Genomic DNA, 26,885 nt, shown 5'->3' on the forward strand with positions numbered 1-26,885 from the left:
CCGTGGCACTCTGCCCAGCGGCAACCGCAACCTAACCAGCAGCAAGTCGCACTGACTCAGTGCAACTTCTAATTAATTTCTGCCCACAACTAGCGCAACCTGATGAGCCTCTTTCATAGTTTGTCCTGTTATCCTCTCAAAACTCTTAAAAAAATCATTTTAAGACAGCTGTTTCATGCTGGTGTTTTTAAATTCCTGACAGTATTTGCTGTCTGCTGAGCAGCACATATACACCCTCAGTTTAAGTGACACCATCGCTGCACATTGGGTCAGTGACTATGGCTGTGGCCCTTCAATATAAAACACAAATAGCAAAGCAGTACGAGTTTATCCTCCCCATTTTAAGTCACTTTCCCAAGAAGTATCTAGTGCTCTGCTGCCACACCATGCGTATTATTTTCTCTTTCTTCCCTTTTCTTAGGGATTTCCACTCCCTTTGAACAGTTTTGGCTGAGTTTTTATGTGGGCATCCTAATTATGTACTTTACACAGTAGGATGAAGTAAAGAGCATCTGAGAACCTCTGTAAGACAATTCTTCTGTAAACAAAAATTAATCTTTCAAATTTGTTTCAAATGGGCATTTTTACACAGGTAGAATATTTTAAGTTTTCCCCTTCCCTTACTCCTAAAGGAAAGGCAAATCAAAAGCTATTAAAACCTGGAAATTTTAACCCACTTTACCTGTCAGAAAAAGGAATGCTCCCACGCTTGCCCTTTTCCTCATGGCTTCTCTGAGTAGTTAGCTACCAGCCAGCATTAGAGATAGGATCCTTAGCTAGATGCAGCATTGATCTGACTTGGCAAAGGGTCCTTATCTTCTGTCATACAAAGCTATTGTATGGCTACTTAATAAAAAAGTACCTTGGCTAGTCACTGACATTTTAACAGAGACGTTTTTGAGATAATAAAAAGCACCACAAATGGAATAGCAGAAAGAGGGCAGTTGCTTTACTTGTTTTCTTATTTTGAGCATTTTTTGCGTGTATAATTAACCAGTTAGCGATTTTACACTAAAAAAATCCAATCTCTGTACGACATTCGCAACTAAGAACAAATATACCAGCAGAAATTTATCCACTAATTGCGACAGAAGGACATTTTCACAACCAAACAGATTCTGCAGCAAAACAAAGGAGAGCACGCAGGTCTCAGAGGCGTTAAGGGCCACAGACTTAGGCAAATGCCCTCTGAACTGGTACAAGAAGAAATTACTGCTGCACACTTGCAGACAGAAGAAAGCACCCAGTGAACAAGACAATCCCATGCATTTTTCAGCTGATAAGTGATGGAAAGTGATTATCACTTACATAAAACCCTCCCCTTAACCTCTCTCACTAAGGGTGCTGCAGGAATTGCCACCTTCTGCAGCAAACCTCACAGGAATAAAAAAATATTTTGGAAAAACAACTACACAGTGATACCATCTGCCTGGACCCTCTGGTGGTGCTTGTATGCCAAAACTAAACACTTTCAGCCAAAAAAGCCAGCAAGGAGACCTGCCATTTTGAGGGACCTCATGAAAGTTTTTGCTACAATCCTTTTCTGAACATAGACAAACCCTCCCTCAAGCATGTTTGTGAAGAGCAACATCATCAGAAAGTTCTTAGGATTTACTAATCTTGCTATGCTCAGACAGCAAATTGAGCCAGATGGCTTTCTTGGAGGGCAGCCCAATTTTTAACTAAAGTACTGTAAGCACTAACCAGCAAAAGTTAAAGAGTATGATCAACTCAGGAAACAAATCACCTTCCCTACTGAGCTACCTTATAAGCCATATTAGGGCCTAACAATACTATTTAAGCTATTAGCACTGTGAAAGGCACACAAGCACCTCACTATTAATCACCACCACATCCCTAAAGATTAAGGAAGTGCACCATTTGGGGTAAGTGTTTCAAAGAACTCTAGTTCCAGTGAATTTGACATCTGAACATTTTCAAGGATCTCTGCCCCCAAAAATTGCACTTTCTGGAATCTTCACTACCTGGCCAATAAGCCAGAAAAGCTTTTAAAGTCATCTGTGAAATCTCCCCCACCCCCAAATTCACCACTGTTCAGACAGAAGTTATCCACACATAAGTGACCAGACATACATCACCGTGGATAGCATTTCTGAGTTTCAAAAGCAGTCAGTCTGCACTACTATCCAAAATAAATGCTATTTTAAAAATAAATGAGCAGTGACTTTTATTCATATATTCATTCTGATAATTCTTTTCTCCCTTAATGGCAGACCTCCCTGTGCAAACGTGAGCAAGTATTCACTTGACTATATTAGCTCCACAGCACAGGATCAGGCCCTTTTCATGATAATACTCAGATTTCCACAATCTGTTCGTAATTCATGACATACATAGTTTTCTCTGTCTCTTTACTAAAATGTTGGTATTGACTATATAAAAAAGGGTTAAAAAAGCTTTTTACATAGACTTAGCTTCTAACATGCTTTAACAACTAGAAATGCACACAAAAGCTACAATCATGTAATTATCAGGTTGATTATCTACATTTCTAAACTATGAACCATTTGCTTTATCTTCTGTAAAAGCTTCAGCATATTTTTCCCTCCAAGACTGCCATCAAGCTGAGGAAAAGAATCCCAAGCATATCAGAACATCTTCAGTTCTCACTAAATAACAAAGACTGAGCAATCCAGATGATGAAATCATTGCATTAACAAAAAACTGAAGCATTATGAAGAAATAATGCATTCCTGAACAGCACCATCATTTCAATGTGGAATTCCAGTTGCTTGTTTCTTATTGCTCTTCTCAGCTTATAATACTGAATGGGAAAGACCAGATCACGAGAGCTGGAAACTCTGACAAGCAGCAAATTGAGGAATACAAGGCGCATGAGTTCGAGGGTAAAGGTTGCATTTGACTTGACTTTCTTCCTCGTGCTCTGTGTGTAATGTTTTTTTCACCAATTTAGTCACATTTGACTTCAATGGTGGCCAAATCAGGCACTAGTATTTTTCATTTGAATTCATTCCTATTCCTACGTAGTTTAGCTTAAAGATACTTTATAGGCCTTAAAGAACCAGGGCCGTTGGGCTGTTCAGCGTAGAAGAAAATTAATTCCAGCTCTGAAAGTCTTACCAGCTGGTAAATCATGCAGCCACAAAGGTATTGCAATATTCCTTAAGATCTTCACTAATCCCTTATTATATCAGGTAACAGCATTTTTAGGGGCAATCGCACAGCTGCTCTAGGTCAACCATCATAACAGCCTGGGAGGAAGGCATCACTAGAGCATGTACAAGGGTTGCTTTTTGTTTGTTTGTTTTTCCTCCTGATAATTACTTAACTGGCCCCTTTTCCCAGTCCCCATAAAGGACACAGGAATAGAGCTCCCGTTCACACAGGTTCTTTCCTAGAGAGTATAGGAAGAAACAAATACGAAGAGCGAAGGCAGAGCAATGAGATCACAGGCTAAAAGACACCAAGAGAAACAGGAGAGGAAACCCCACAGGAAAGCTTCCCGCGGCGCATGGCTGCCCAGCCTAGTTCATACCCCCATGGCTGCTGAGCACACCTGAGGATGCTGCCAGCACTCCTTCGCAGACCGCTCTCTTGCTACACGGGGTGGGGGACACTACTACCCACCATAATCCAAGTCACAAATCACACGTTTCCCAGCAAAGGCCTTCCTGTTCAAAACCCCCAAACCAACATGTTCGTTATTAACTTTCCCAGAGATTTCCATAAGAATCACTAGGCACCGATTTAAAAATCAGAGCCTGCACCAGTTACACCAAGCCTGGAGTGTAAAGGCTGCTACAGGGAAAGCAATGCAAACATTGCTAACACCTACGGTAAAGGAAAAAAAAGTAGTTTTTACAAATGACTGCATGCACAACTAGTGACATTGCCTTTCCTTTACCAGATATAGTTAAAATGAGTATCACACAAGTTTTCCGGTCAGATAACGCATTTACTCTTTAGTAAAGTATCTTCAGGAGTCCTCATTTTGACAGAAACATTTACGACTACGAACAGACTATTTAAAAGACCGTTTGCTGCAGCGTGCTATAACCTCAGCCTGTATTACCACTGCTCAGACCTCCACTGCTGAATGAGGGTTTAAGAGCTCGGCAGGAAGCTCTGCCCCGCCCTGCCCGGGTTACTCGCTCTCTAACGCCGCGGCTGCTGCCGAAGGAAGCGCTTCACGCCAAAACCCGCGCTCAGCGCCCGCGAGCGGCCCCGAGGGCAGACGCGCGCCCAAGGGCGACCCAGGCGGCCGAAGAGGCGGCGGCGGCTCCTCCCCTCCCCTCCCCTCCCCGCCGGGCGCAGGGGCGCAGGCGGCCGGGCCGGCCCCGCTCCGGGCCTACCTTGAGCACGGCCACGGCGCCGCCGGGGCTGTGCACCTCGAAGGCGGCGGCCTCGTCGCCCGCGGCGGCGGCGGCCTCGGGCTGGTGGTAGCTGAAGCAGGCGGCGGCGATGTCCAGGTGCCCCAGCGGCAGCGCCTCCTGCGGCCCCTTGAAGTAGTAGAGGTAGCAGCGGCGCGGGTCGAAGACGAACCAGCGGCTGCGGAAGCCGCGCAGGGGCCCCTTGCCCGACAGCTTCTGCAGGTACCCGCACAGCTTGGGGGCGCCGCCGCCGCCCGCCTGCTCCCCTGCCGCCGCCGCGCCCTCCGCGCCGCCGCCCGCCGCGCCCTCCTCCCCCTCCGGCATCGCCGACGCCGCCTCGCCCGCCGCCAGCAGCCGGCCCGGCCCTGTGCTGCCTCACGGGACTTGTAGTGCCGCGCCGCCGCCCCCCGCGCAGGCGCCCTCGCGGCCCGCGCCGCCCCCTGCCGCGAGCCGGGCGGCCGCCGGGTCCTGGAGCCCGCGCGGCGCCGTGGCGGGAGGCGGGAGGCGGGAGGCGGGAGGCGGGAGGCGGGAGGCGGGAGGCGGGAAGCGGGCGGGTGCCGCCGGCGGGGCCCCCTGACTGGGCCGCGGCTGTTGTTCGGTCCCAGCTCCCGCTGCGGAGCACGTCTGGGCAGAGCTCGGGACCGTGCAGTCATTCAGCAGTGCGAAGAAGCGGCGGGACCCAGGGCCTGGACCTGGGCACCACTGCAGGCCAAGCAGCTCACATCGGCGTGTTTCTCCGCGGTGCCTAACAGCTTTTGGGCTCCAGGGAACTTCTGCTGTTAATAACAGAGAGCTTCCGTAACAGCCTCACTGGGAAGAGATCAGGCTGCCACTGGAAATTTTACGTAATTTCTCCTTGTTGGAGGAGAGTGTGCTTATTTCCATTAAACATGCCTAATGCTCTGGGTACGAATAGTCTGATGTGCCATAATCGTCCAAAGCCGGGAGGAAACAAATCCACAATTTATGATACTCGACTCTTCATTCTCCACATTAATGACAGCACAAAAGATTTGCTGTCAAAATAACTGTTCCCGTGTAAGCAATGGTGTCTTTCTTAAGGTTGTGCTATGTATGAGCTTGGCTCCTCTGACTGAATTCCCTCCTGAGACGCGCGTCCCTCCCTTTGGAATTTGCCAAGGTGTCTGGAAACCCTGAGCTCCCCACAGCCTCTTCCTCTGTCCTCACCTTCAAATCCCTCGATTAACTGCTCCACAAAAACCGGCTCGTCTGCCTGACAGTACTTCTGTTGGGTGCTAAGGCTGATAGCTGCGCGGTCGGTCGGCGTGCTCGGCCGCGGGCCCCGGTGCAAAGCCGACGGGAGGCACCGCAGGGCTCTTCAAGCTCCTCTCAGGGCGTCACCTGCTGATGCGAAAAGTGCCGAGTGAGGGAACAGCCCATGTTCTGACAGCAGAGAAACGTGAGCAATTTGTCACGGAAACCGAGGCGTGGAAGTGTCTGCCCAGTGACCTCCCAAGCGACACGAAGCACCGTCCGTTGCGAGGTGCAATGCTGCAAACAGGCTAGGCATCTTATCCCCGTCATTCGCCAGGGCACGACTTACGGGGGGAAACACTGAATGTCTTTAGAAGCTGCCCTTTGCGTATCTCCTTCATTGACACGCGCAAATGCCCCAGCTCTTGTCCCTGCTCTGTTGCATTACCTTACCAGTTCAGTCACGTGTGGCTCGTCCCGGTGCGAGCTGAGCACCCCGACTCCCCCGGCCATCAGTAATTACATCTCACAGCAACTCACAGAATCAATTTCTAAACCCTCAAAACTTTTGCTGTCGGTACTTCTCTTTTTTAATTTGTTGTTCAGCTTCCTTACGTACAACACTGGAAGCAGGACAACTTCAGAATCCCCTGCTTTTACAGTTGATTCATGTAAACAGAAAGTTCCCCTTCCTGGGAAGACAAGTTCCCTATTTCATGTGTGTCCTTTTTCAGAAACATGATCCAGAAGTGGACTGATAAATGGCAACAACATATTTCTAAAAGGCTATAGTGCATATAAATAAAATGAGTGCTTTTCCCTTTACCTGCTTCTTTTTTTCATGTTTTCCTGTCTAGAATGCACAGATGATATAGGTGACATTCTGTTGCTAGCAAATGTCTAGAAAATAAATATAAATAGCATCCCAAAGGATGAAATTTCCCTCCTGCACAGAGGGGAGCAAGGCCATCTATTACACATAAAAATAAAGCTGTATTTACTCTGAAAAATTAGAGACTGTTCTAATTCAATTGTAATATTTTTTATAAGTGTTCACAGTGCTTGAATAAATTCTTATCTTACTCTAGAAAAAGCAATAGTAAATGTGCAAGAAAAAAGAGAGACTCTTGTTAAACACGGAGGCGCAGAGAGTACAGTTAGTGCATGTCCCAGGCTCACGCTGTCATGTTTACACAAGTGCAGGAAATCCCAGTAAATTAAAAGCAGCACATCTGTGCTTTCTTTCGCAGAAAGGAAAGCAAAAATGCCTTGCTCTCTTGTTTGGTATCTTCTGAGACACAGAGATTCAGTTAGAGCTGAAACTCAGAATTTTTCTACACTAAACATCTACTCGTTTTTGTTTTCCAGAAAAATGGAGCTATAGTGAACTATCCTCCCTCTCCCACCAGTGTCAGTCCAAATCTGCATGTTGAGATATGGGCTAAGCTGCTCTTTCTGTTCCATTTTAAAAATGTTTTGCAGGTGCTTGCAGAAGTTTGTCTGTGACTGTCACTGCCAAAATAAACATTTTCACTCTGCTAGTCTGATAATGTATAATACTTGTATATAGTACTGCACCATATTATTTTGAAGAGTGAATGATTTTGGCCCACTATTATTTAAATCCTTTGGAGGTCAGGAACCATAAACTTTCCTAATTTTTTTTTTAACGCAGGAAACAAACAGGTAACAAAAAATCTCCAGGTTACTGTTTCTGATGCAGTCCGACACATAATTCTTCATCTATATCACACCTCATTCTACAATCCCCCAACTTTCAGCACCATAATGTCCCCTTACAAATCATATTATCATATGATATTACATCATATTATTTCATTTCCAGAACAAATTCTTTCCTCATATACAAACAAGTCAGCCAAAGATTTATATGTTTTAACTGCTCAGCTCAGTATATCTTTGATATACCTTTTGTTCTTTCAATACTGTTCTTCAAAGGAACACTAGATGGTGCTCCTATCCTGTTTCACATTCTCCACTAGTCTTATGTTCTCTTTTCAAAATGGAAAAAAAAGATACAAGTTTTGAGTAAACAGGGAAGTTTATTTGTGATTTGTGATTCACTAGGAAAGATTTAACTTCAGTTAACTATCTGAAATAAAACCGGGTGAATATACAACAACATTAAATACATTCCTTTTACTTTTTGTTGCACTGCATCTTATCAAGAACCCTTCACTTTGAAAAAGCAACAATTACACAATTCAGTGAAAGGCAGCATTGATTTCTAGTTACACATCTGTGATCTGACTTGCAAAAACATCCAGGCAAGTTGAAACCATGTAGACAGGACAGATTCAAACTAAAGCCCTTATGAATAGAAAAAGCAGGAAAAAATCAACAGTAGCAATGAACTGGGCAATCAGTACATATATAATAGTTGGTTTGTCAGCTTTCATATAGACCCAGAGGGGCTAGAGAGCTGCTGTAGAGCTCGATGGGAATGCCAAAGAGGGTAAGCAGATGAATTTGGAGCACTGTTGTAGAGGGGAAAACGGGAGTGGGCAAGAGATACAAACACAGACAATGAGGCTTCGTTATTTCAGCTGCTTACAGTGGAACTTGTTTCCATGTGTACTTTAGTCCTGCTTCTCAGCGGAGTATCCACAGCATATAGTGGAGATAGGTTTAATGTGTGATTTTTATTGTTACCTGCTTATTTGCTTATGTCTAGGTCAGAGTGCCAGTGTTAAGGTGCCAAACCATACTACAGTTCTACTGGGTTATATATTTGTCAGTCCATCTCACCTTGCTGGATAAGGCTCTTTTTTAAATCTAAAAATACATGGTGATATTTTCATAATAGTTCTACAGCCATCACTATTTTATGATACCACATCTCATTAATGCTAGAGATTTGCATTTTTTCCTATGAGAGTTTACAAGCCAGATGCAGTGGCTGATGTGAAGATTTGCATGACCTGCCTGCACTGTCAGAGCTGACTCGGAACATTCTTCAGCTGAATAAAGCTTTTTAACCAGAAAATCTCCTCTCCAATTCTGCCTAAATAGCCATTTGAATTGACCTAACAGCTTTCATGTTTTCCAAAATGCCTTACAGAGTCTTCCTATGGGACAGGTAAATACTTCCTCCATCTTACATGAAAGAAAACTGGCACATGAAGAGGTTAGGTTTCAGTGACGTGATAAAGGCCATACACCAAACCATTAGCAAAATCCAAGATATAACATCATTGTGTGTTCCCACAATTTCCAAGCTACACATAACTGAGCTAAGACGAAGAAACTGTGATCTTGACTTCAGCCTTGTTTTATATTCCTCCAAACCTGAGCCAGTCCAATTTATTATTTAAATTAGAGGCTACACCACAGAGTCATTTCAAGAATACCTTGGGCATAAAGAACTCCCAGCAACACAAAAACCATGGCTAATAGAAAAGCAGTGCTGAAACTGCAAATGTGCCTTTTAACAATTTGATGATGTCCTCCACTGAAGAAAAGGTAATAGGATTCCTGGTACAGCAAATCCTGATAACACTGCCAGGATCCATGACTTTAAGGCTTTTAACTCTTCTCTCAGCCAAGCTGTGCCCAGATGTTCTTGCAGTGTGCACAACATCAGAGGCTCAGCCAGCTTGCTCGCCAGTCAGCGAGTGGCCCTTTTCCTGAATTTCCAACCAATTCCTTAGTACACCATACTGTCACTGATACACCGTAACTTTTCACTGATCAACAGCAGCCATGAAACTGCATTTCTTCAGCATCTCCTGAACTTCCTTCCTCTCGTATATGGAAGGAATCTCACTGTGAATCACTTCCCTCCCTCCATTTAAACCCTAACAGAAACCTCTCCAAAGAGAGAACAATTCATAGCTGAGGCTTAATTCCGATGCGAGGTAACGGCAGTCACGGTGTGCAGAGCAGCCCTCAGTGCCTCACTCCAGCGCACGTCCACAGCAACTGCAGCTAGTTACAAGCCCTGACAGTCGAGCTCTTCATTTGCGTCTGCCTCAGGGAATGACTCAAAATTAGCATATATCTACAACTCACGCTTAAGCCTTGATGACATTCACACACACACACACACACACACACGTAAACTCTGTGCATGCCAAGACTACCCACTGCTGTAATTCTCATGTAGACATGCACTTTTCTTATTTCTTACCATTTTACCTTCGTTATGAATGTCCATCTCATAGAAGGCTCAGATTCGTCTCCGTAATCTTTAGATATTGACTGAGTCGTAAAGCTGCAGCTGTGTGTTCAGTTTAATGCACACACGGAATGCATGTTGCAAGTGAAAAGTCCGTTCACTCCAGCTTCTATCTAGCATCAATGGCAAAACAACAGGTAGTGCTGGAGAGCAAATCATTTCAGTGTTAAATCTGAGAGAGATGAATGGCCTAGTGTGCTTTGGACAGGAACTTTTCTTTTGATGTGTACTGCGAAGTGATAATCATACTTTTAAGTATTACTTTAAAAGGTACTTACAACAGTCATGCTGTCTCTTTCCAAATCAGTGTTCTTCAAATCTCTTTAATTCTGAACTTTGTCACAGGTCCATTCACCCTTTTTCAAAAAAAATAAACAAAATATTCTAGTAAAGGGTCAATGCAATTGTCAAGGTGAATGGGACCGAAAGCAACTAAAGATGGTAAATTGAAAGACACTTGAATGTGTTTTAAATAAGAATCTATAATTGAACTGCCTGTCTAAAATATAGCCAAATTTAGTCAGACTGTTTGGTCTGGAACCCAGGCTACGTACGTCATAAGAAAATGATTTTGCAGGAAATTTATACTGCTATGTTCCTGCTCAGGACAAACATTATCAGAACAGCTTTTCCTGTGGTTTTCTGTTTTGGAATTTTGGCTTTGGATAAAGACCGGAAGCACATGAAAAATCTAGGAAATACATATTCAAGATCAAGTCACAATATTTAAATCTGGAGCCAGATTAACCTGAAGTCCTTTCTAACTAAGGTAGATATCAAATAATAGTATTATCTAAGAAAACAGGAGGGGAAAATTATCCCATCATACCCAGGTATCTGCTGTCCAGCAAAAAGATATGAAGTACAGATGATTGAGAAGGGGAAAAATGTTACTCCTTGAAGGAAGAGCGATGTTTTCATGGCACTTGTTCAGGCTTGCTCCAAGAACAATTCAGTCTATTGGAGGCAAATGTCCTCCATTCTCCCCACCTCATATCCAAACTGCCTCTTGCTATGTCACTTTTTATTAATAGCAACAACAGCAGATGTTAAACAGTAACTGTGCTTCACGGAAAACACTGTAAATTGCCTACGTGGATAGTTTGAGGACTGCCAGCTTACATCTAATGAGAATGCACTCTCATTATGCTAACCCTTTAAGGTACTTCATCTTTTGAGCTCTTCACAAAGGTTATGGAATATATACCTTACCCAATGCAATAAATGGCTATAGCAATCATATTTTAGCTGGAATCTTCTGAAGACTTCACAGATCTTAAGCATTCACCAAACAGCTACCCAGTCACAATGCTGCTATGCACTGCCATGATTCGCTTGTTTCCTGGATGTGGGGTGTACACACAGACGCAGCTCTCCCAACTGCTCTTCTCTGAGCTTTTACTTAGAATTAACATCTCCTGAGAAGTGAAAGAATCTGGCGAAATATATGGCATCACCACACTTATTAAATCAAAGAACTTAGTCTCTCTTTCTTGAAATTTCTGCCTCCAGAGCCTCTCACTGAAAAAGAATATCTAATGTAAAAAAGAATATTTAAAGTAATGTATTCTGCAAATGTAGTAGTAGAAAGGTGGGGGGGCTGATGAAAGGTGTAGATAGCAATGTACAGCAATGAGCTGGCAGTCACCTTAGAGCTGTGAACTACAGAAAATGTTGGTACTGTTCAGCTCGAGCTCATTACCCATACCGTAGAATCCACCTTAGCAGCAATTTTTATATAAGCAAAGGAGGATAACGCATCATTCAATCACAGCGTGCATGCGTTTCCATTAAAAGAGATTTGGCAAGCCCGAGCTGATGCGCTGTCCTTAATCACTTCCTGTTTTGTCCAATTTAGCAACACTTAGGGGTAAAAGCAACAGACCATATCCTGTGATCTTTACTTTGCTCAAACTTCTCTTACAGGAAAAGGTTTAAAGTTTAGAAATACCATAAGCGATCTGCAAAGAAAATAATTTTTTATCTCCAGTATTTCTTTAAGACAAAGGTTCAGAGTGATTTCTGTTTGCCTGTTTACTTCTTCATTCTTTTTAGTTCGATGTTAGATAAAACACAGTTTGTGTTTTTCTGCAATACTGCTAGAAAATTCCTTGAACAAAGTAATCTTAACTGAGATGGCAAGGATGTGAAATGTTTCAGAAGAAAACTCTTCTCTGACATATTTTTTAGGAATCTTGAATTACAAAAAGACAGTGAAGGATAAGCAGCAGCTAGATACTTTGCAGGTGTAAATCAGTGTCTCCTCGGCAAAGCTAACACACAGCATCAGGCAGGGCAATGCCGTGATCCGAAGGAAAATTCCTTCCCCTTGCAATCTTTCAAGTTTCAGTCTCTTGGGATGTCCCAGTTCAACTACTAGGCTCACAAACAGCTTTACAGTAAAACAACAATTCAAAGTCCCTTCCTGACATGCAAAATAGTAAGGGAAAGGGGAAATTAACTTCTAACCCTCAAAAGCAAACTTCATTAGTGATTAAAAGTTCTGTAATTGGACTGTCTTCATCCTAACTACTTCAGATAAGACTTGATTGTGTCTCAGTGTCTAGTTCTATATACATAATAATAATAATAAAAAAGAATCTACACACAACTGTGGTTGTTTTTTTTTCCTGAGGGTGCTAAATTGTAGATACATGTTTATATTTGAAACCAACATGATTTAGTTCATACTGGAGTTTAGCCACAGAAGATGCAACTATAAGAACATCCATCTATCTGACTTCCCCCCATAAGCCTCGAGCTACAGAAAGGGATTTTCTTTGTTACTGATTTCGATGATGGCAAAAGCAAGCTATAGCTCAGCAAGTTACCATGAGGCTGGACTATGTCTTCTTCATGTAACTTCTAGGCATTTCCACAGGATTTTGCTGGAGGGTGGAACAGAATGGTCCTGTGCCAAGGAAAAATATGTATTAAAGTATTTCCTAAGAAACTAAACAAAAAGAATTCACATGCCTCAGTTTAGACTGCTGGGTTTGTGGTTTTGGAACCCAGAACACCAAGAGAAATCCCGTTTGATTCTGGCTGTCCCAAAGAGTACGAGCAGGAAGATGCCGCCACCTCGGATTAGGATGAGCCTCGCTCTAGAGCTGAGAGTTATTTTCCGTGGTGGGTCCGAAGCTTGGCGCCTGGGAGCTGGAGGCGTTACGGGGGCTCTAAGCAGAGACGAGGTGCCAAGGCTGGGTCCTGCTGGGAGCAGGCACACGCTGCCTATCTCTAGCATAAACTGCCTTGCGTAACTGCCTAGGATTAGCTTTCTCCTCCAGAATCGTCTTTGGCAGGAGATGGGCTAGAACTTAGATTTGCAGCACAGTGCAGAGGTCTAGCAGATAATTACACTGCACCGTACGAAGGGATTAAATTAACCACCTTTCTCTCTTCTCAGAGGTGAAACTGTTTCACCCACAGCTCAAGCAGTCTTACAGACAACTGTCTTCTAGTGATAGACAGCTTTGCTTGGTTCGTACCCCCTCCGTTTCCTTAGCAGGCGGATGAACCGCCTCCATCTTTTGCTAGTCGTTGGCGGTTACAGTGCTGGCTGATGACTGGCCATGGCAGCACCCAACAGCTGCACAAAACAGGGGTAAATGCTCCCTGCTCAGAACGGTGCTTTTCACACCCGCTTTGCTGGGTTATATGAGCAAACAAGCTGTGTGACAACAGAGAGGTAACCGTTGCGCACGCGCCTGTACGGCAAGGTCCTCCGGAGGTGCTGGAGGGCTCCCGCGCCCCGCTCTGCAGCGGCGGCCTCTCCGGCGGCCGTGGGCCGAGCGCAGGCCGGAGCTGGGCCTGCCGAGGGGCCGCGCTGCGGGCGCCCTGCCCACTCCTCCGTGGCGGAGGCCCTCTGGCAGCTCGCAGCCCAGCGCTCACGGGGCGCAGACGCACTCGAGCCCTGCGCCGTGCCGTCCCCGCTGCTCTTCAGGAGAGCGTCGCTTCGGCACTGGCTGTCGACGAAACGACAGTATAAATATCGCGTGGCTTTGCCGAGGGCACAGATTCCAGACTAAATTGTCAGGAGCTGCCACGGAAATCTCTGGCCTGAGCGGGGGGTGCTAAAAATCAAGACACTATGGGTCTTGTTTTTATGGGGCACCATAAACTTTGAACTACCAGGGTAGCTGTGTACGCTTGCCGTCTTCGATCAACCGTGACCTAGAACGGGCATTTAAAATTCCAGGGCCAGTTTTGAGTATTTTGGTTAGGTTTTCAAGTTTTCTCTTTCAAACTCCAATAACGCGTTCGGTGATAAAAGATCTCATCACCTCTAAAAAAGCAACCAGAATCATTTGCATTTTTGGGAAATGGATGCAACCTCAAGTTTGTCATTCCTATTTTTAAACCACTTGCAAATGAAAGAACAAAAGCATTTGTGCTCTTATGCAAAGTACAACTGACTCTAGTCAAAGAGAAATATTATTTCTATTCCTTTATAAAAAAGAGATGTTTTAAAGGTGTATACAGCAAACAACCCTCTCATTATTTTCACGTGAGAATCAAGGCTGCAGGACTAGAAAGTTCAGTTTTACAAGACCACAAGAACTCTGACTGGAGAAGAGAGAGACACATACCTAAATCCCCTTCTCCGGTTGCTTGTGAAGAGAAACCCAGTTCAGTCTGGTTTCTTGGTGCAATACGTCACTAGGCAGCTTCCTGTAATTCTGTATTAGGGAGCACACTTTACTAAACTGTGGAAGTAAACTGGAAGTTAGGCTGTGACGCAACTGTCTGGGGCTGAGCCCAAAGCCACTGACCACACAGAGCTGAGAAGCACTTTTCACCTGACACCTTTGTTATTAAAAAATATAAACCTGACTCGTTACTGCGATGGAACCCTCCTGTGAGAAGAGCCGTGGTCTGCTGCCGTTGGCCCTGACGTGGACGCTGCAAGCGTCCGCTCCTTTTTGTGCAGCTTCTGCAAGAAAATGAGAGCATCTGGTAGCAAAGTTTCCAAGTAAGGCTTTGTTCAGGACTGTGTGCTCTGCAGACTAAAGATGACCATTTTGACCATGTATCATGTGACTTACAGACTGGAATGGCCTCTTCGGATGAAACCCGCGCCTGTACTCGCTGGGCTGACTAGCTAACTCAGCTGTCTTCAGTGCTTTCTAAACCAATAGATGTGTTTTGATTTCTCAGAGTTTCCTGTAGACTACTATGTGTTCCTTCAGTCACACTTTTAATAAAAACACTAAATAGTGATGTAAGTTAAGTACTGCTTCATATAGCTCCACTGACCAGCCAGAGAGCATTCACCAGGGCCCCAGAAATCACCAGTGATCTGTTACACCTTTCGTGAAATGTGTGTGCATTGGCTCTTCAAAATCATGTACTTCCCTTCCTGTCCATCTGTCTAGATAAGCCTTCATCCCTAAAGTTTCCCATTATTCAGCCTCCTGTTTACGTGAAATATCGCTTTTCTCCCTCCCTAGGATATGGCATCAGCAAATGTCATGCAAGGGTCTTTCACCTTCTTCTCTCTCCTAGTATAGATAAAAAGGTGGTATTCCTGTGAAGGAGCTGTTGGCCCTGAACCTGTTTCATTTCTGATGTGTAAGAGCATATAACTTTGGAAATTGTACCTAGGTTGTAAGATGGATCTGGGACTGTGAGTGGTTGATAGGGTAAATGACCAGGTTGAGAGAAAAGAAAAAATATGATATGAAAAATAAAATATGATTGAAATTTGTTTTGAGAAACCCCTCTGGTTAGAATAAATACAATACATACTTGTTGGTTACACAGTCCTTAAAAACGTATCTGTCCCAATATTTCATTCTTAATCAGACTGGAATCCAGATAGGAGATTTCATTGTCTGAGGGAAATCAGAGCTTCTTTTCTCCTGGATAACTGTCCAACGAAACCCTTTCAGCAGACCTGAAGGCACTGTCCCAAAGCACAGACTACCCAGACTTTCTTTCATACTTCTCAGCTTCCACTGAGGATGCTGAGCTCTGGCTTGGTCACATCTGTATTGCAAGACACCTTTATAAAATAACTAGAGAGTAAATCTGCTATGGTCCAGTGCAGGTAACTGCATACAAAACAGTCACTCCCACACTGTACTCTACACTGTAGAGTGAATATTATACATAAATGTTAGGAAAAAAAAATCTGACTACCATTTTTCCAGAATTTAAGCAGAGGGGACTAGTCTCCTGTCCATTTTTTGCTAAATGTTACCTTTAAAAACAAGTCTCATGTATTACATTGTTTTTTCCCCAGAAGAAAGATATGCACTCAATCTTTTTTACAAAATATATTAGATGGTCAAACTGTATAAGAAAACCTTTGGAGTCCAGTATATTTTTACCTCCCTTTTCAGAATAACCATCAGTAATATTGCAGATCAATTCCTGTAAGCTGAGAAACAGTTAGCTACTGTTTTACTTAATTTACTCAGGAGACCAGGGCTTTTTTGGAGAAGTGCAAAGAGAAAAGAAATCTCTTCTGGGGTTTTCACAGAAGATTTAACAGATGCTCGATAACAGGCATTTTCTATTGTGAGGAGCAAGGGAGAAGATTTTGTCCTGTCCTTTTACAAGAGAAGCAGCAAATATTTTTTGCTTGAAAAGAGATGACATTGAGTCTATTTTATTATCTTGCTAAAGAACAACAGGGCAGTGAGTACAGTAAGCAAATGAGGTCACATGGCCAAGAATACAGAGCAGCTTGTGCAGCAGGACTGTTCTCACTCTTCCCTTCAGCGGCTCCAGGTTCAACTTCATGCCAGGATGGAGAGGAAAAAGCAGCAGTTACTTTTAGGAAAGGAAACAAGCTCAGAAACTGCAAACCAGCCCTCTGAGATGCTAAAAGAAATAGTACTGAGGTGGTTTCTGGAGACACAGGCTGCAATACTAGAGAATGGTACTTTTCCTGAATGGTTCCATGGATTCATTACAAGAAAGTAAGGCTATGTACAAATATTCTCTGGCATAAAGTAGATTATATTGAAAATGTCGTTAAATTTCTCTGTCTTCTGCAAGTAAGAGAGATTTTATGATGGGGTTTAGGCTTTCCTTGAAAAAAAGAAATCTGCTCTTAAAGTCTGTGGTTTTTAGTACCTAGCAGGTGACATTGATATACAGACAAGAAAGCATTAAACAGTGTTACTGTTTCATCGCTTAAATGCCAGGACCTGATGGGTGCTCTGGAAAGGTGAGGGGACAGGATTATGCAATTTTTAGAAGCTTTTGTTGTACTATTCATTTTTTTAGTTAAGCAGGCTTAAGTTTTGGGCTATAATAATCGAGAAGTCAAACAATTCTAACCCAACTCAAAATGTAACAATCAGAGGCTTAAAAATGAAAATTCCTTTTTGTTGACAGCAATAAACACAAAAAGGAGAGTATCCTGCATACAAAAAATGAGTGGGAGGTCCACTGCTTTGTTCAGTTGTGTCTACTGAAGTGATACAGTGGTGTTTCTAGGAATTTTGTTTTAGTGCATCAACAGAACTAGTTGTATTTATTTAAGTGTAAATCGTTCTTTGTATAGGCAGACCGAAGACATGCTGAGACACAGAGATGTTGGCTGCTTTTTGATCAGACTAAGTGACAGAGCAATTGGTTATATTCTCTCATACAGGTAAGGCTGTAGCGTACAGGAAACAAAAGCTTGCTGCTTCTTGGTTGGGAACGGGCACCATTTGTTATCTGTACTTTGCTCTTACTTTAAAATATTTTGGTTCATGTGACATTTATTCTTTTAAGCGTGCTTCCTTACAACACTCATAGTTATTCCTGTAACTTAAATAGTATTGCAAAAAAGTATTTTAAAATATGCAAATGATCTATACAATGCAATGAGATACCAAAGGTGCAGCTTCTGGGAAAGCAAAAACAAACTACCCAAACCTGGAGTAATTCTTCTATTTTTTGCCATGTTTTATTCATTAAGGGGATGCTCAGTGAACAGGGACTTAAAGAATGCAAAGAATTAGAAGAAAGTTTATTTTAACTGCTCAAACTAATGATAATGGGACTGTGAAACCTGATCTTCAGGGAAAGGCTGTCAGGCTGATTGGTGCAGCAGACACTGGAAGTACATACAAAACACCTCTGCTGACCTTTTGACGGTGTTCGATATTTTATGAGGAGCAGGATCAAAATGACCCTATGTGGTTAAGCACAAAAGATGCCTTATGCTTCCGCCAGTTTGTTATGGGGGAGAATTTCCACTCCTTTTCTCCTGCTCCAATGTCATACCTGCAAATGCCTTCTCCTTAGGCTCACCATGAATTCACACTACTTTTCATCTTACAGGTCAGTGTTAAACCTTACACTGTTGCCTGCCAGAATATGCTGGTAACTCAGTAGCAGGTTCTTGAGGTGTGCTTCTCTGGCACACAGCGCATTTTCACTCTGGTTCATGGGCTCAAATTCAGAGGAAATACGCAAAGTGGTGGTAGTGTAGCAGAACTGAATCTACAGTATAGGCTGACAGAAACACATTGAGGTGTACAGAACTAAAAAATGTATTTCATTTCAGGGTTTTTTAATAAGAACATTTAAGAGACAATGGTGTTTTTAAATGCAAATACAGTAAAGGAGGCCACCCAGACAAGATTTTCTTTATGCCTCTCAATGCACTGAGTCTCTAAGACTATACTCTTGGGACCGGGTCTAACTTCCACAGTGGCTGAAACACAGATGGACTGCAGGCCTATAAAATAATACTGATGTGCAACTTCCATATAAAGAGAATGAAAAAGTACTGTAGGATGAATAAGACAGAAAGAAGCTGTGGTCTCTTTACATAAAAGCAGTACAGAAAAAAGTTGCAGTTTGTAATCTGAGCATAGAGAAGAAGATGCAAACTTTTGGTTTTCATGTCTGGCAATATGCAGAAGTGGTAGACAGCGGTTCAGAGACTACAGAACAGAAAACAGTGGCCAATGGCCCACAGTGAAAAGTTAGAAAAGGCAGAAGAATGGGCATAACAGCATATCTTATCAGCAGGTGCTATCTCAGTTAAATTCTGTCTGGTTAGATTGTTTGAAGAACCACACTGAAATTAACTTGGAGTTTTGTCCAAATAAGATTTGCTGAATTTGTTCCTCTTTCTTAAACATTATCTACAACTAATTTTACATGTTCTGAATCATATAAGAAATGTGCCTTAGGATTTCAGACATCACAGAGTCACAGAATGGTTGAGGTTGGACCTGAGGTTGACCTCTGGAGATCATCTAGTCCAACCCCCCTGCTCAAGCAGGGTCACCTAGAGCATGTTGCACAGGATCGTGTCCAGATGGCTTCTGAATATCTCCAAGGATGGAGATCCCACAACCTCTCTGGGCAACCTGTTCCAGTGCTCTGTCACCCTCACAGTAAAGAAGTTCTTCCTCATGTTCAGATGGAACTGCCTGTGTTTCAGGTTGTGCCTGCTGCCTCTCGTCCTATCGCTGGGCACCACTGAAAAGAGTCTGGCCCCATCCTCTCCACACCCTCCCTGCAGATACTTATACACATTGATAAGATCCCCCACCTCAGTCTCCTCTTCTCCAGGCTGAACAGTCCCAGCTCTCTCAGCCTTTCCTCATATGAGAGATGCTCCAGGCCCTTAATCATCTTAGTAGCCCTTCACTGGACTCGCTCCAGTAGCTCCATATCTCTCTTGTACTGGGAGCCCAGTACTGCACACAGCACTGCAGATGTGTCCTCACCAGGGCTGAGTAGAGGAGGAGGATCACCTCCCTCAACCTGCTGGCAACGCTCTTCCTAATGCAGCCCAGGACACCACTGGCCTTCTTGGCCGCAAGGGCACGTTGCCGGCTCATGGTCAGCCTGCAGTCCACCAGGACCCCCAGGTCCCTCTCCGCAGAGCTGCTTCCCAGCAGGTCAGCCCCAGCCTGTACTGGTGCAGGGGGTTATTCCTCCCTAGGTGCAGGACCCTGCACTTGCCTTTCTTGAACTTCACGAGGTTCCTCTGTGCCCATCTCTCCAGCCTGCCGAGGTCCCTCTGAATGGCAGCACAGCCCTCTGGGGTATCGGCCACTCCTCCCAGGTTTGTATCCTCAGCAAACTTGCTGAGGGGCACTCTGTCCCTTCGTCCCGGTCATTGATGAGTAAGTTGAACAAGATTGGACCCAGTATTGATCCTTGGGGGATACTGCTAGCTACAGGCCTCCAACTAGACCTTGCGCCACTGATCCCAACTGTCTGAGCTCTGCCATTCAGCCAGTTCTCAGTCCACCTCACGGTCTGCTCATCTAACACACACCTCCTGAGCTTGCCTAGGAGGACGTTATGGGAGACAGTGTCAAAAGCCTTACTTGAAGTCAAGGAAGACAACATCCACTGCTCTCCCCTCATCTACCCAGCCAGTCATCCCATCATAGAAGGCTATCAGATTGGTTAAGCATGGTTCCCCCTCTGTGCATCCATCACCTTCTAATCCTTAGATTCTTAAGACTAAAAAGAATTAAAAAGATCCCTCCTACGGAAAACACAGATGAAGCTGTGAGTGCCAATTTTGCGACTTGGTTAAAATGCCACAACACTTCCCACTATGAAACTGCTTCTAGATTCTTAGTTTAGTGAAAAGGTAATCATTGCCGTTGATGTTTTCTATGTCATGCTCACTTCAAATGAGATTTTTTTTGTTTTCATTTTTTAACGTGTGTATGCATGTGTGTACGCGTGTGTATGCAAAACATCTGGGGAAGGTACAAGGGCAAAAGTATTGTTTGCTCATATTAAAAGATCTTAAAACCATTACGTTGTGAAACTACAACACTGTCACGCTTTGGAGCAAACAGTTGACACAAGCAAGGCAGGTACGCTTAAGTCAAGTACTCGTCTTGTGTGGGTCTGTGAACTTGAAAAGGGGCTGGATTGGGAAGGCCAACAGGAACAGGAGAGGAGAGGAGCCAGGATAGAAGATGTATAGAAGAAAAAAATATGAAAGTGCAAATAAGTCTATACCGATGACATCCTAAAATTAAACTAATTTCTGATTTTTTTTATGTATTTCCTGCTGGGGAAAAATGCTAATAAAAATCAAAACATATGTGTCTTACCCTTCTCCTGTAACCATTTCACAGTGAGAGTAACAGCTTACTCTTGCTATTTAATTCTTTTTTGTTCAAATAGCAGAAATCCACACTGTGAGATGTAAAAGTTCAAATCTTGCTAATGACCAAAGCTGAAGGTCAATATGGTTTCACATTATGACAATTCTATCTTTAAGGATCTTCTAAAGCTATAAAAGTAGACTAGACTGAAAACCCAACCACTACATGAAGAAAACATTAGGTTTGTGAGCCTACCTTTCAAGAGTTAGGAGTTTTCATATTTGACTGTAGAGACACAAGGTAAAACCCTTTTATTCAAAAGCTTTCCTGCTTTGATTGGTCAGATAAATGTGGTTTAAATCCAATTTACACTAAGTTCTGGGCTGCCAAACTTGAAGTGAGGATGCCAAACCAAGCCAGGGTATTCCTAATCCAAGCTAAACCATGACTTTTATTACAGAGGCAAGGATCGATGTCGGCATTTTGTCATCAAGCACTTGAGTAATGGCCACTACGTTGTGTCCGGGGACACCTGCACTCATGAAAGTCTTGCAGAATTGATAAGTTATTACCAAACTTCTGTAATTGAGCCGTTTGGAGAAAGTCTTACAATTGCCTATGATAAGGTGGGTTAAGGACTTCAGAATTCAATTAGTTGCTGATGAAATGGGACTGAATATACTAAAATATTTGTTTTGTTGCTTTAGCCTGGACTAAAAAATAGTGTGCTGAAGATTGCTTCATCAGCGTGTTTGTGATTAATCGTAGGAAACAAAAGTACTTATAGCTCAGCATGGGATCCTGTTGCCACGACAGGCAAATAAAGTACAACTTTGAAATAAAACTCAGTAAAGAATACTGCAAATATGATAAAGAACATTGGAGATCAAGGCAAAACAAGCTTGCTGAGTTGAAAATATGTATGTAAGTTGCATGAGAAATCAATGGTCATTTCAACAATGGATCTCATTTACTGCCTGCGAAGACTGCTGCTCATCTAGTCCCTAATTAATACTTACATGTTATGTAGGATTTAGTTCTGCTTTAGTTCAAACTATACTCTCATTCCATGCAATCTCCAGCATCTCCAGTGCCTTCAATGGAGTTGCTGCAGAATGGCACAGATATGCCAGAAAGCAGAATTCAGTCCCTTACTGGAATTATATTTTGGTTAGTTGGACCTCTTATTTTTATAGCACGAATTAAGAACACATGCTTTTAACCTCTGTGCAACAGGATTCTGACATATGCATCCCTAAAAAGATATGACACCGTGAACCTAAACTTAAGCAGTAATTTTTATATCCCTTTTGAAGTATTACACCTCCCTCCATTACTTCCAAAGTATTATGTAGAAATGCTGTGTCAAAGTGACAGCTTTCGCAGACTGAACAACACAGATTCCTAATTTTTTTCTCTGCAGACAGCTGACAAAAGTATATATGATGACATCGCTTGGGATCAGAAAAATAAACCAAACAATAAGGCAATAGCTTCCCTATTAGCAAAGAAAATGTCTGGTAGCTCAACAGCCACAGTACCAGTGGGTGACATCTACATCAATTCTGATCACAGTGAGAAACTCCTAGATTTCTCTTCAAGATCAAAGATATTTCAAGATCATTCGCAGAATGCTGAGGTAGGACTTATGTAAAATGGAAATAGCTACTGAGATCTATGCGAAAAAGAGGCAGAAAGTGCTCTTCAGTTAATTGGTATCAGTAGCAGGATGGTGTTTTAGTACCGCCATATACCCTATAACAATTCAGCGACATTATAAAGATATGTGTTTCTGATTGTACAGCATCATCTTTGAAATTATTTTCTGCCAGAAGTAGTTTTAACAGTTTCAACAAACAAAATTTTTGTTTGCAGCGTGTTACAGTTACAATCCATCCATGCTGCATTCCAGGCACAAGACTGTACGACATCAGCACAGGGTTAAAAATAAGCCTGAGTTTCCACACTAGCTTGAACGAATGACTAAACATACTGTCTCAGTCCCCTCCATCTGCACTGCATTTGCAAAGTGGGAATATCGACACCCTTAGAGGCCTAAATCGCAGGGCTCTCGTGACTTGCTGCCGTCTGTGAAGCAGCCTGTAAGCCCAGCTTGCTCTCGGCTGCACAGATATGAAGAGGTGCACAGGCCTTATTCTAATACTCTGCTGAGGAAGAATTAAAACTTTTGGGCATATATCCTGTCTTTCAAGGAGGTTAATAGGAAATCAGTGACTCTGAAAGACCTAGCAATGACTGTGAACACAGTATCAGTTAGTGTGCAATGTGATTTGTTATGGAAAAATTGCCCCATGAAATCTTGTGCTGCTTAAATTTAGGCCTCAGCATTAAAAGCGGTAACAGTCTTTCACTGAGTCTGACGACTCCTAATCCAGGCTAGAATATTTGTTTCTACAGCTCTACATTATGTCTGGTTTTATGTCCAAAATCCACTGCAAAACTGCTGATACCGCTCAGTACAAACCTAACAGAGCTACAAAGCAGTTGTTCCATTTCAGATGTGGAAAACTGACTCCAGGCCACCAAGAGAAGTCTTTTTACTGGAGATTTTAAAAACAGACCAGACAACTTCCCCCCACACATGCTCTCTTATATGAATGAACTACATATTTGGAATTCTTTTGATAATCTCAGATGCCACCTTTATCAATCAAAACATGACCCCCAGAGACTTTGCATTTGAACTGAATAAGGATGTAGTAAGGGCTGCAAGATTTATAAAGTACTTAACATTCCCTTTTCATTGCCTAAAAGTAACTAACATCAAACCTATCTCAAAGACTTTGCTAATACATTGCATTTTACATATATAACATTGATGACAACTAGTTCCTTCCTTCCTTCCCGTTTCTTCAGGATTCTGACACAGCTCCACCACTGCCAGAGAGGAGCAGCTTGCTCACATTTGAGACGTTCAGGCATGACACAGACAAACAAGACCACATCGTGTACGCAGAGCTGAACAAACGCCTTCTGACTGACACAGCCAGCGCGCTGAAGATGCACGCTGCCGCAGAGGAACCCTCTGGAAATTCAGCCTGCTTATCAACCGAAACTCAGGGGAAACATGGCACAAAGATGAGCACAGCTTATGCCACAGCCAAGCAAACTGAATGTACACATAGCAAAAATACTGATCTTCTACAGCCATCTCCTCCAGAAATCGTGTATGCTGAACTTCAGCTGCAGCAGTGCAAAAATCACTCATTTCTTCATAATCAGACTCTCCACTCCCTACCTCTTCCTCTGTCAAGTGCTCCAGAAACGAAGCTGACATTAAATTATCCTGCTTCTCTGCACTCTACGTTCACTCCAAAGTTACCCAGCAAAGCAAGATTCACCACGGAGTCCCAAAGCTCAGAACAGCAACTTACAACCTATGAAACCTCCCTCCACTTTAGTGAAGGCCTCAGAAAATCTGATGAGAAAGTCTCTTACGAATCCCTGACACACAGAATGTATGAGCAGATCGAGAAGATGAAATCTGGCTTTGATAACGTGAGCACTGTTTACGAGCAGATTCCTACTGAATGGTCTTTCAGCTCCGACCAGGCTTCAGACAGAATTTGTAGTTCCTTCTTTAATGCAATCTATTGTTATTTATAATCAGATATCAACTAAGAATAAAAAACTTCCATAACACAGATCTACGCTGAAAATACATATGAAAAGATACCTAAGATTTTCCTCAAAGGCTCACCTTCAAGGCCAATTCCTGCAACAGATAACGAGCCAATTTCCTTGGATCTTGTAAAAGCAGTAGAGTCAAAAATAAATAATAAAGTAGAGAACAGTTAGGGTTTGCTTTACAAAAAATCAGTTGTCTGTTATTTGGAATCATCTAAATGAATACAAACCTGAAGTTATTAATACAACAAGTACCCACTGCAAACCAACAAGCACTAGCTTTTTATAAGGAATTGGATTGTTTATAAGTAAAAATTCATGACAAAAGATCACAAAAAGTATCCTTGATGCCTACAGCAAAAGGCAGTGTCTTGATGAGCAGAATATTTCTTGAAATTTAGCATGTATATAAATATATTATCTATAATAAAAGGTATATTAAAGAAATGAAAGGAAGTGATATTCTTACAGACTAAAGACAGAGGGAATTTTGGGAGGCTACCTTTTAGGCTGCTAAGTGTTCTCCCAAAGAAGAGTAGATGTCAGAAAGGCATTTAAGACTACAGTGGACAATGTGCTAGTAACTGTACAACATGACCAGTGCTGGAAAGATATGGGGTGTTTGGGGGATAAATATAGGAAATGCGTATTATACATTTTCCATCTCTAACATTATGAGTACATTAAAGAACATTTAAAAATCAACACCTGATAGAGATATATCCGAATCACTGACTCTATATTTGCTAGCTGTCACATATTAATACGATACATACGCAGGTGATACAAAGTTTAGAGGATTTTATTCAGTTGCCTAAACTCAGGTATTTAGTGCTGTCTGAGATGCCATAGGGTATCCTCTGCAGCTTCCAGCTGCTGGTCTGAAAGAGCGTGGGTCTCACAACCTCTACTCTATCCGCCAGCCCCTTTCAGATGTCTCAGATATCCTATAGCTTCTCAAATGGCAATACAATAGGATGTACATTTAGGCAACTGGATCAAGCCTATACTTTCAGTGGCTTGGGAAATGTTTCTTTTTGCCTCCCTAATTACATTTTTCTTCTTTTTTTGTTGGCAGGTGGATAAGCGAAGAAGATTTCTTTTCACTGACAAGAAGAATAAATCATGAAGATGGAATGCTATATTTGCTTAATTTTATGGATCACAGAAAGACATACAAGGACAAATCCTTTTAATAATTTCAACAATGAGAAAAAAAAATGCCTATTTTCACTATCAAAGTAAAGGTAGACACTAAAAAGCAAATTCACCACTATTGCTATTATCAGGGAAACAAAGCCTCAGCTGAGACAGCTCTCTCAATCTCAATTTTCATTACCTCAAGCTATGCATTTTTAGGGCCAAATCCCAAGAATCCCAGAATGACCCAGAATCCAAGCTCATCAGCATGGAATACATGGTGGCAGAGGGTCTGGAGGTGCCTCACATTTTGGAGAAGACAACAACCTTCAATCTTCTGTGTTGGATTATTTCAAACTGTAAGAGGAGCAAGATACCTTTTATAAGGATCAGCCATATAACTTTCCTTTTCTCACTGTGTACAGCAATAATGGCAGCATTGCTTTCGTATTTTTGCTGTGGCACTGGCTACTTACACGTTTTCAACACAGAAACAACAACGGAGGTGGAAAACTGCTATTGAACCTATGACAGATTCTATGCTAATAAAAAACTCCAGCTAATGGAATATGTGAATTTTTACTCCTCCATCAATTTGACTGACCTTGTGGTGTTCTTCATCATCTTAGGCTGTAAACTCCTCTGAGGCAGGAACTGGCATTTTGTTCTGTCTTTGTACAGGACCTAACACAATGAAGTCCTGATGAGGGGCTTAGAGTACAAATTATTATAGAAATGCTAATGATATACTTAGGTACTTGTTTACATTAATTAAAGTAGTATGTATATGCTATGTCAAACATTGATAACTGATTATTACAGTACTTTTCAGTACTGTATTTTTCACTCTAAACAAAATCTTTGGTTTGATTATAATCTTCCCTTTTGCATAGCTAAACTCAACTAGCTGAGTTTAATTCTAACATAACCTTGTGAGAATCGAAGAAGAATCAAGCTCTTTGAACTTAAGTTTATTTGGATATTTATTTAAAATCTTGATTTGGATGTCTGGGAAACAGACAGTCATTCATACTTTTTCTCAGCTTAGAACTAAATGTATCATTTAAATGAGAAATAAATTATATATACTTTTTAAAATGTATTATCCTTCTTGTATAGATCCTTGAATCCTTTTATTTCACATATATGCTGATCATGAGAAGTTAAAAAAATTGTTGTTTTGCTTTTATCTATTAGATCCTGTTAGAATTCATATCCTCCAAGTACTCCCAACTGCTTTTATTGGGAGGAGTGTAACAAACCTAATGCTTTCTGAAAAGGTGTAACTGGTTTTGA

The 26,885-nt window shown here is 42.4% G+C and overlaps 2 protein-coding genes across 2 annotated transcripts in view; one reads left to right on the forward strand and one right to left on the reverse strand.

Moving 5' to 3' along the window:
- TBC1D2B (TBC1 domain family member 2B) overlaps window positions 1–4,780 on the reverse strand; it is a 40,897-nt gene extending 36,117 nt beyond the window's left edge. Inside the window, exon 1 of the mRNA XM_026110200.2 lies at window positions 4,335–4,780. Coding sequence (XP_025965985.2) covers window positions 4,335–4,676 — 342 coding nt within the window. The 5' untranslated portion in view covers window positions 4,677–4,780. The remainder of the gene's footprint in view (window positions 1–4,334) is intronic.
- Window positions 4,781–16,499: 11,719 nt separating this feature from the next.
- Window positions 16,500–26,691, forward strand: SH2D7 (SH2 domain containing 7). Its single transcript, XM_026110204.2, has 6 exons — window positions 16,500–16,691; window positions 17,282–17,371; window positions 21,262–21,427; window positions 22,225–22,440; window positions 23,679–24,320; window positions 25,528–26,691. The coding sequence occupies exons 1-6, from the start codon at window positions 16,519–16,521 to the stop codon at window positions 25,576–25,578; spliced, it is 1,338 nt and encodes a 445-aa protein (XP_025965989.2). The 5' UTR covers window positions 16,500–16,518; the 3' UTR covers window positions 25,579–26,691.
- Window positions 26,692–26,885: the final 194 nt, after the last annotated feature.

This window comes from Dromaius novaehollandiae, chromosome 10, assembly GCF_036370855.1.
Source record: "Dromaius novaehollandiae isolate bDroNov1 chromosome 10, bDroNov1.hap1, whole genome shotgun sequence".
Taxonomy (NCBI): domain Eukaryota; kingdom Metazoa; phylum Chordata; class Aves; order Casuariiformes; family Dromaiidae; genus Dromaius; species Dromaius novaehollandiae.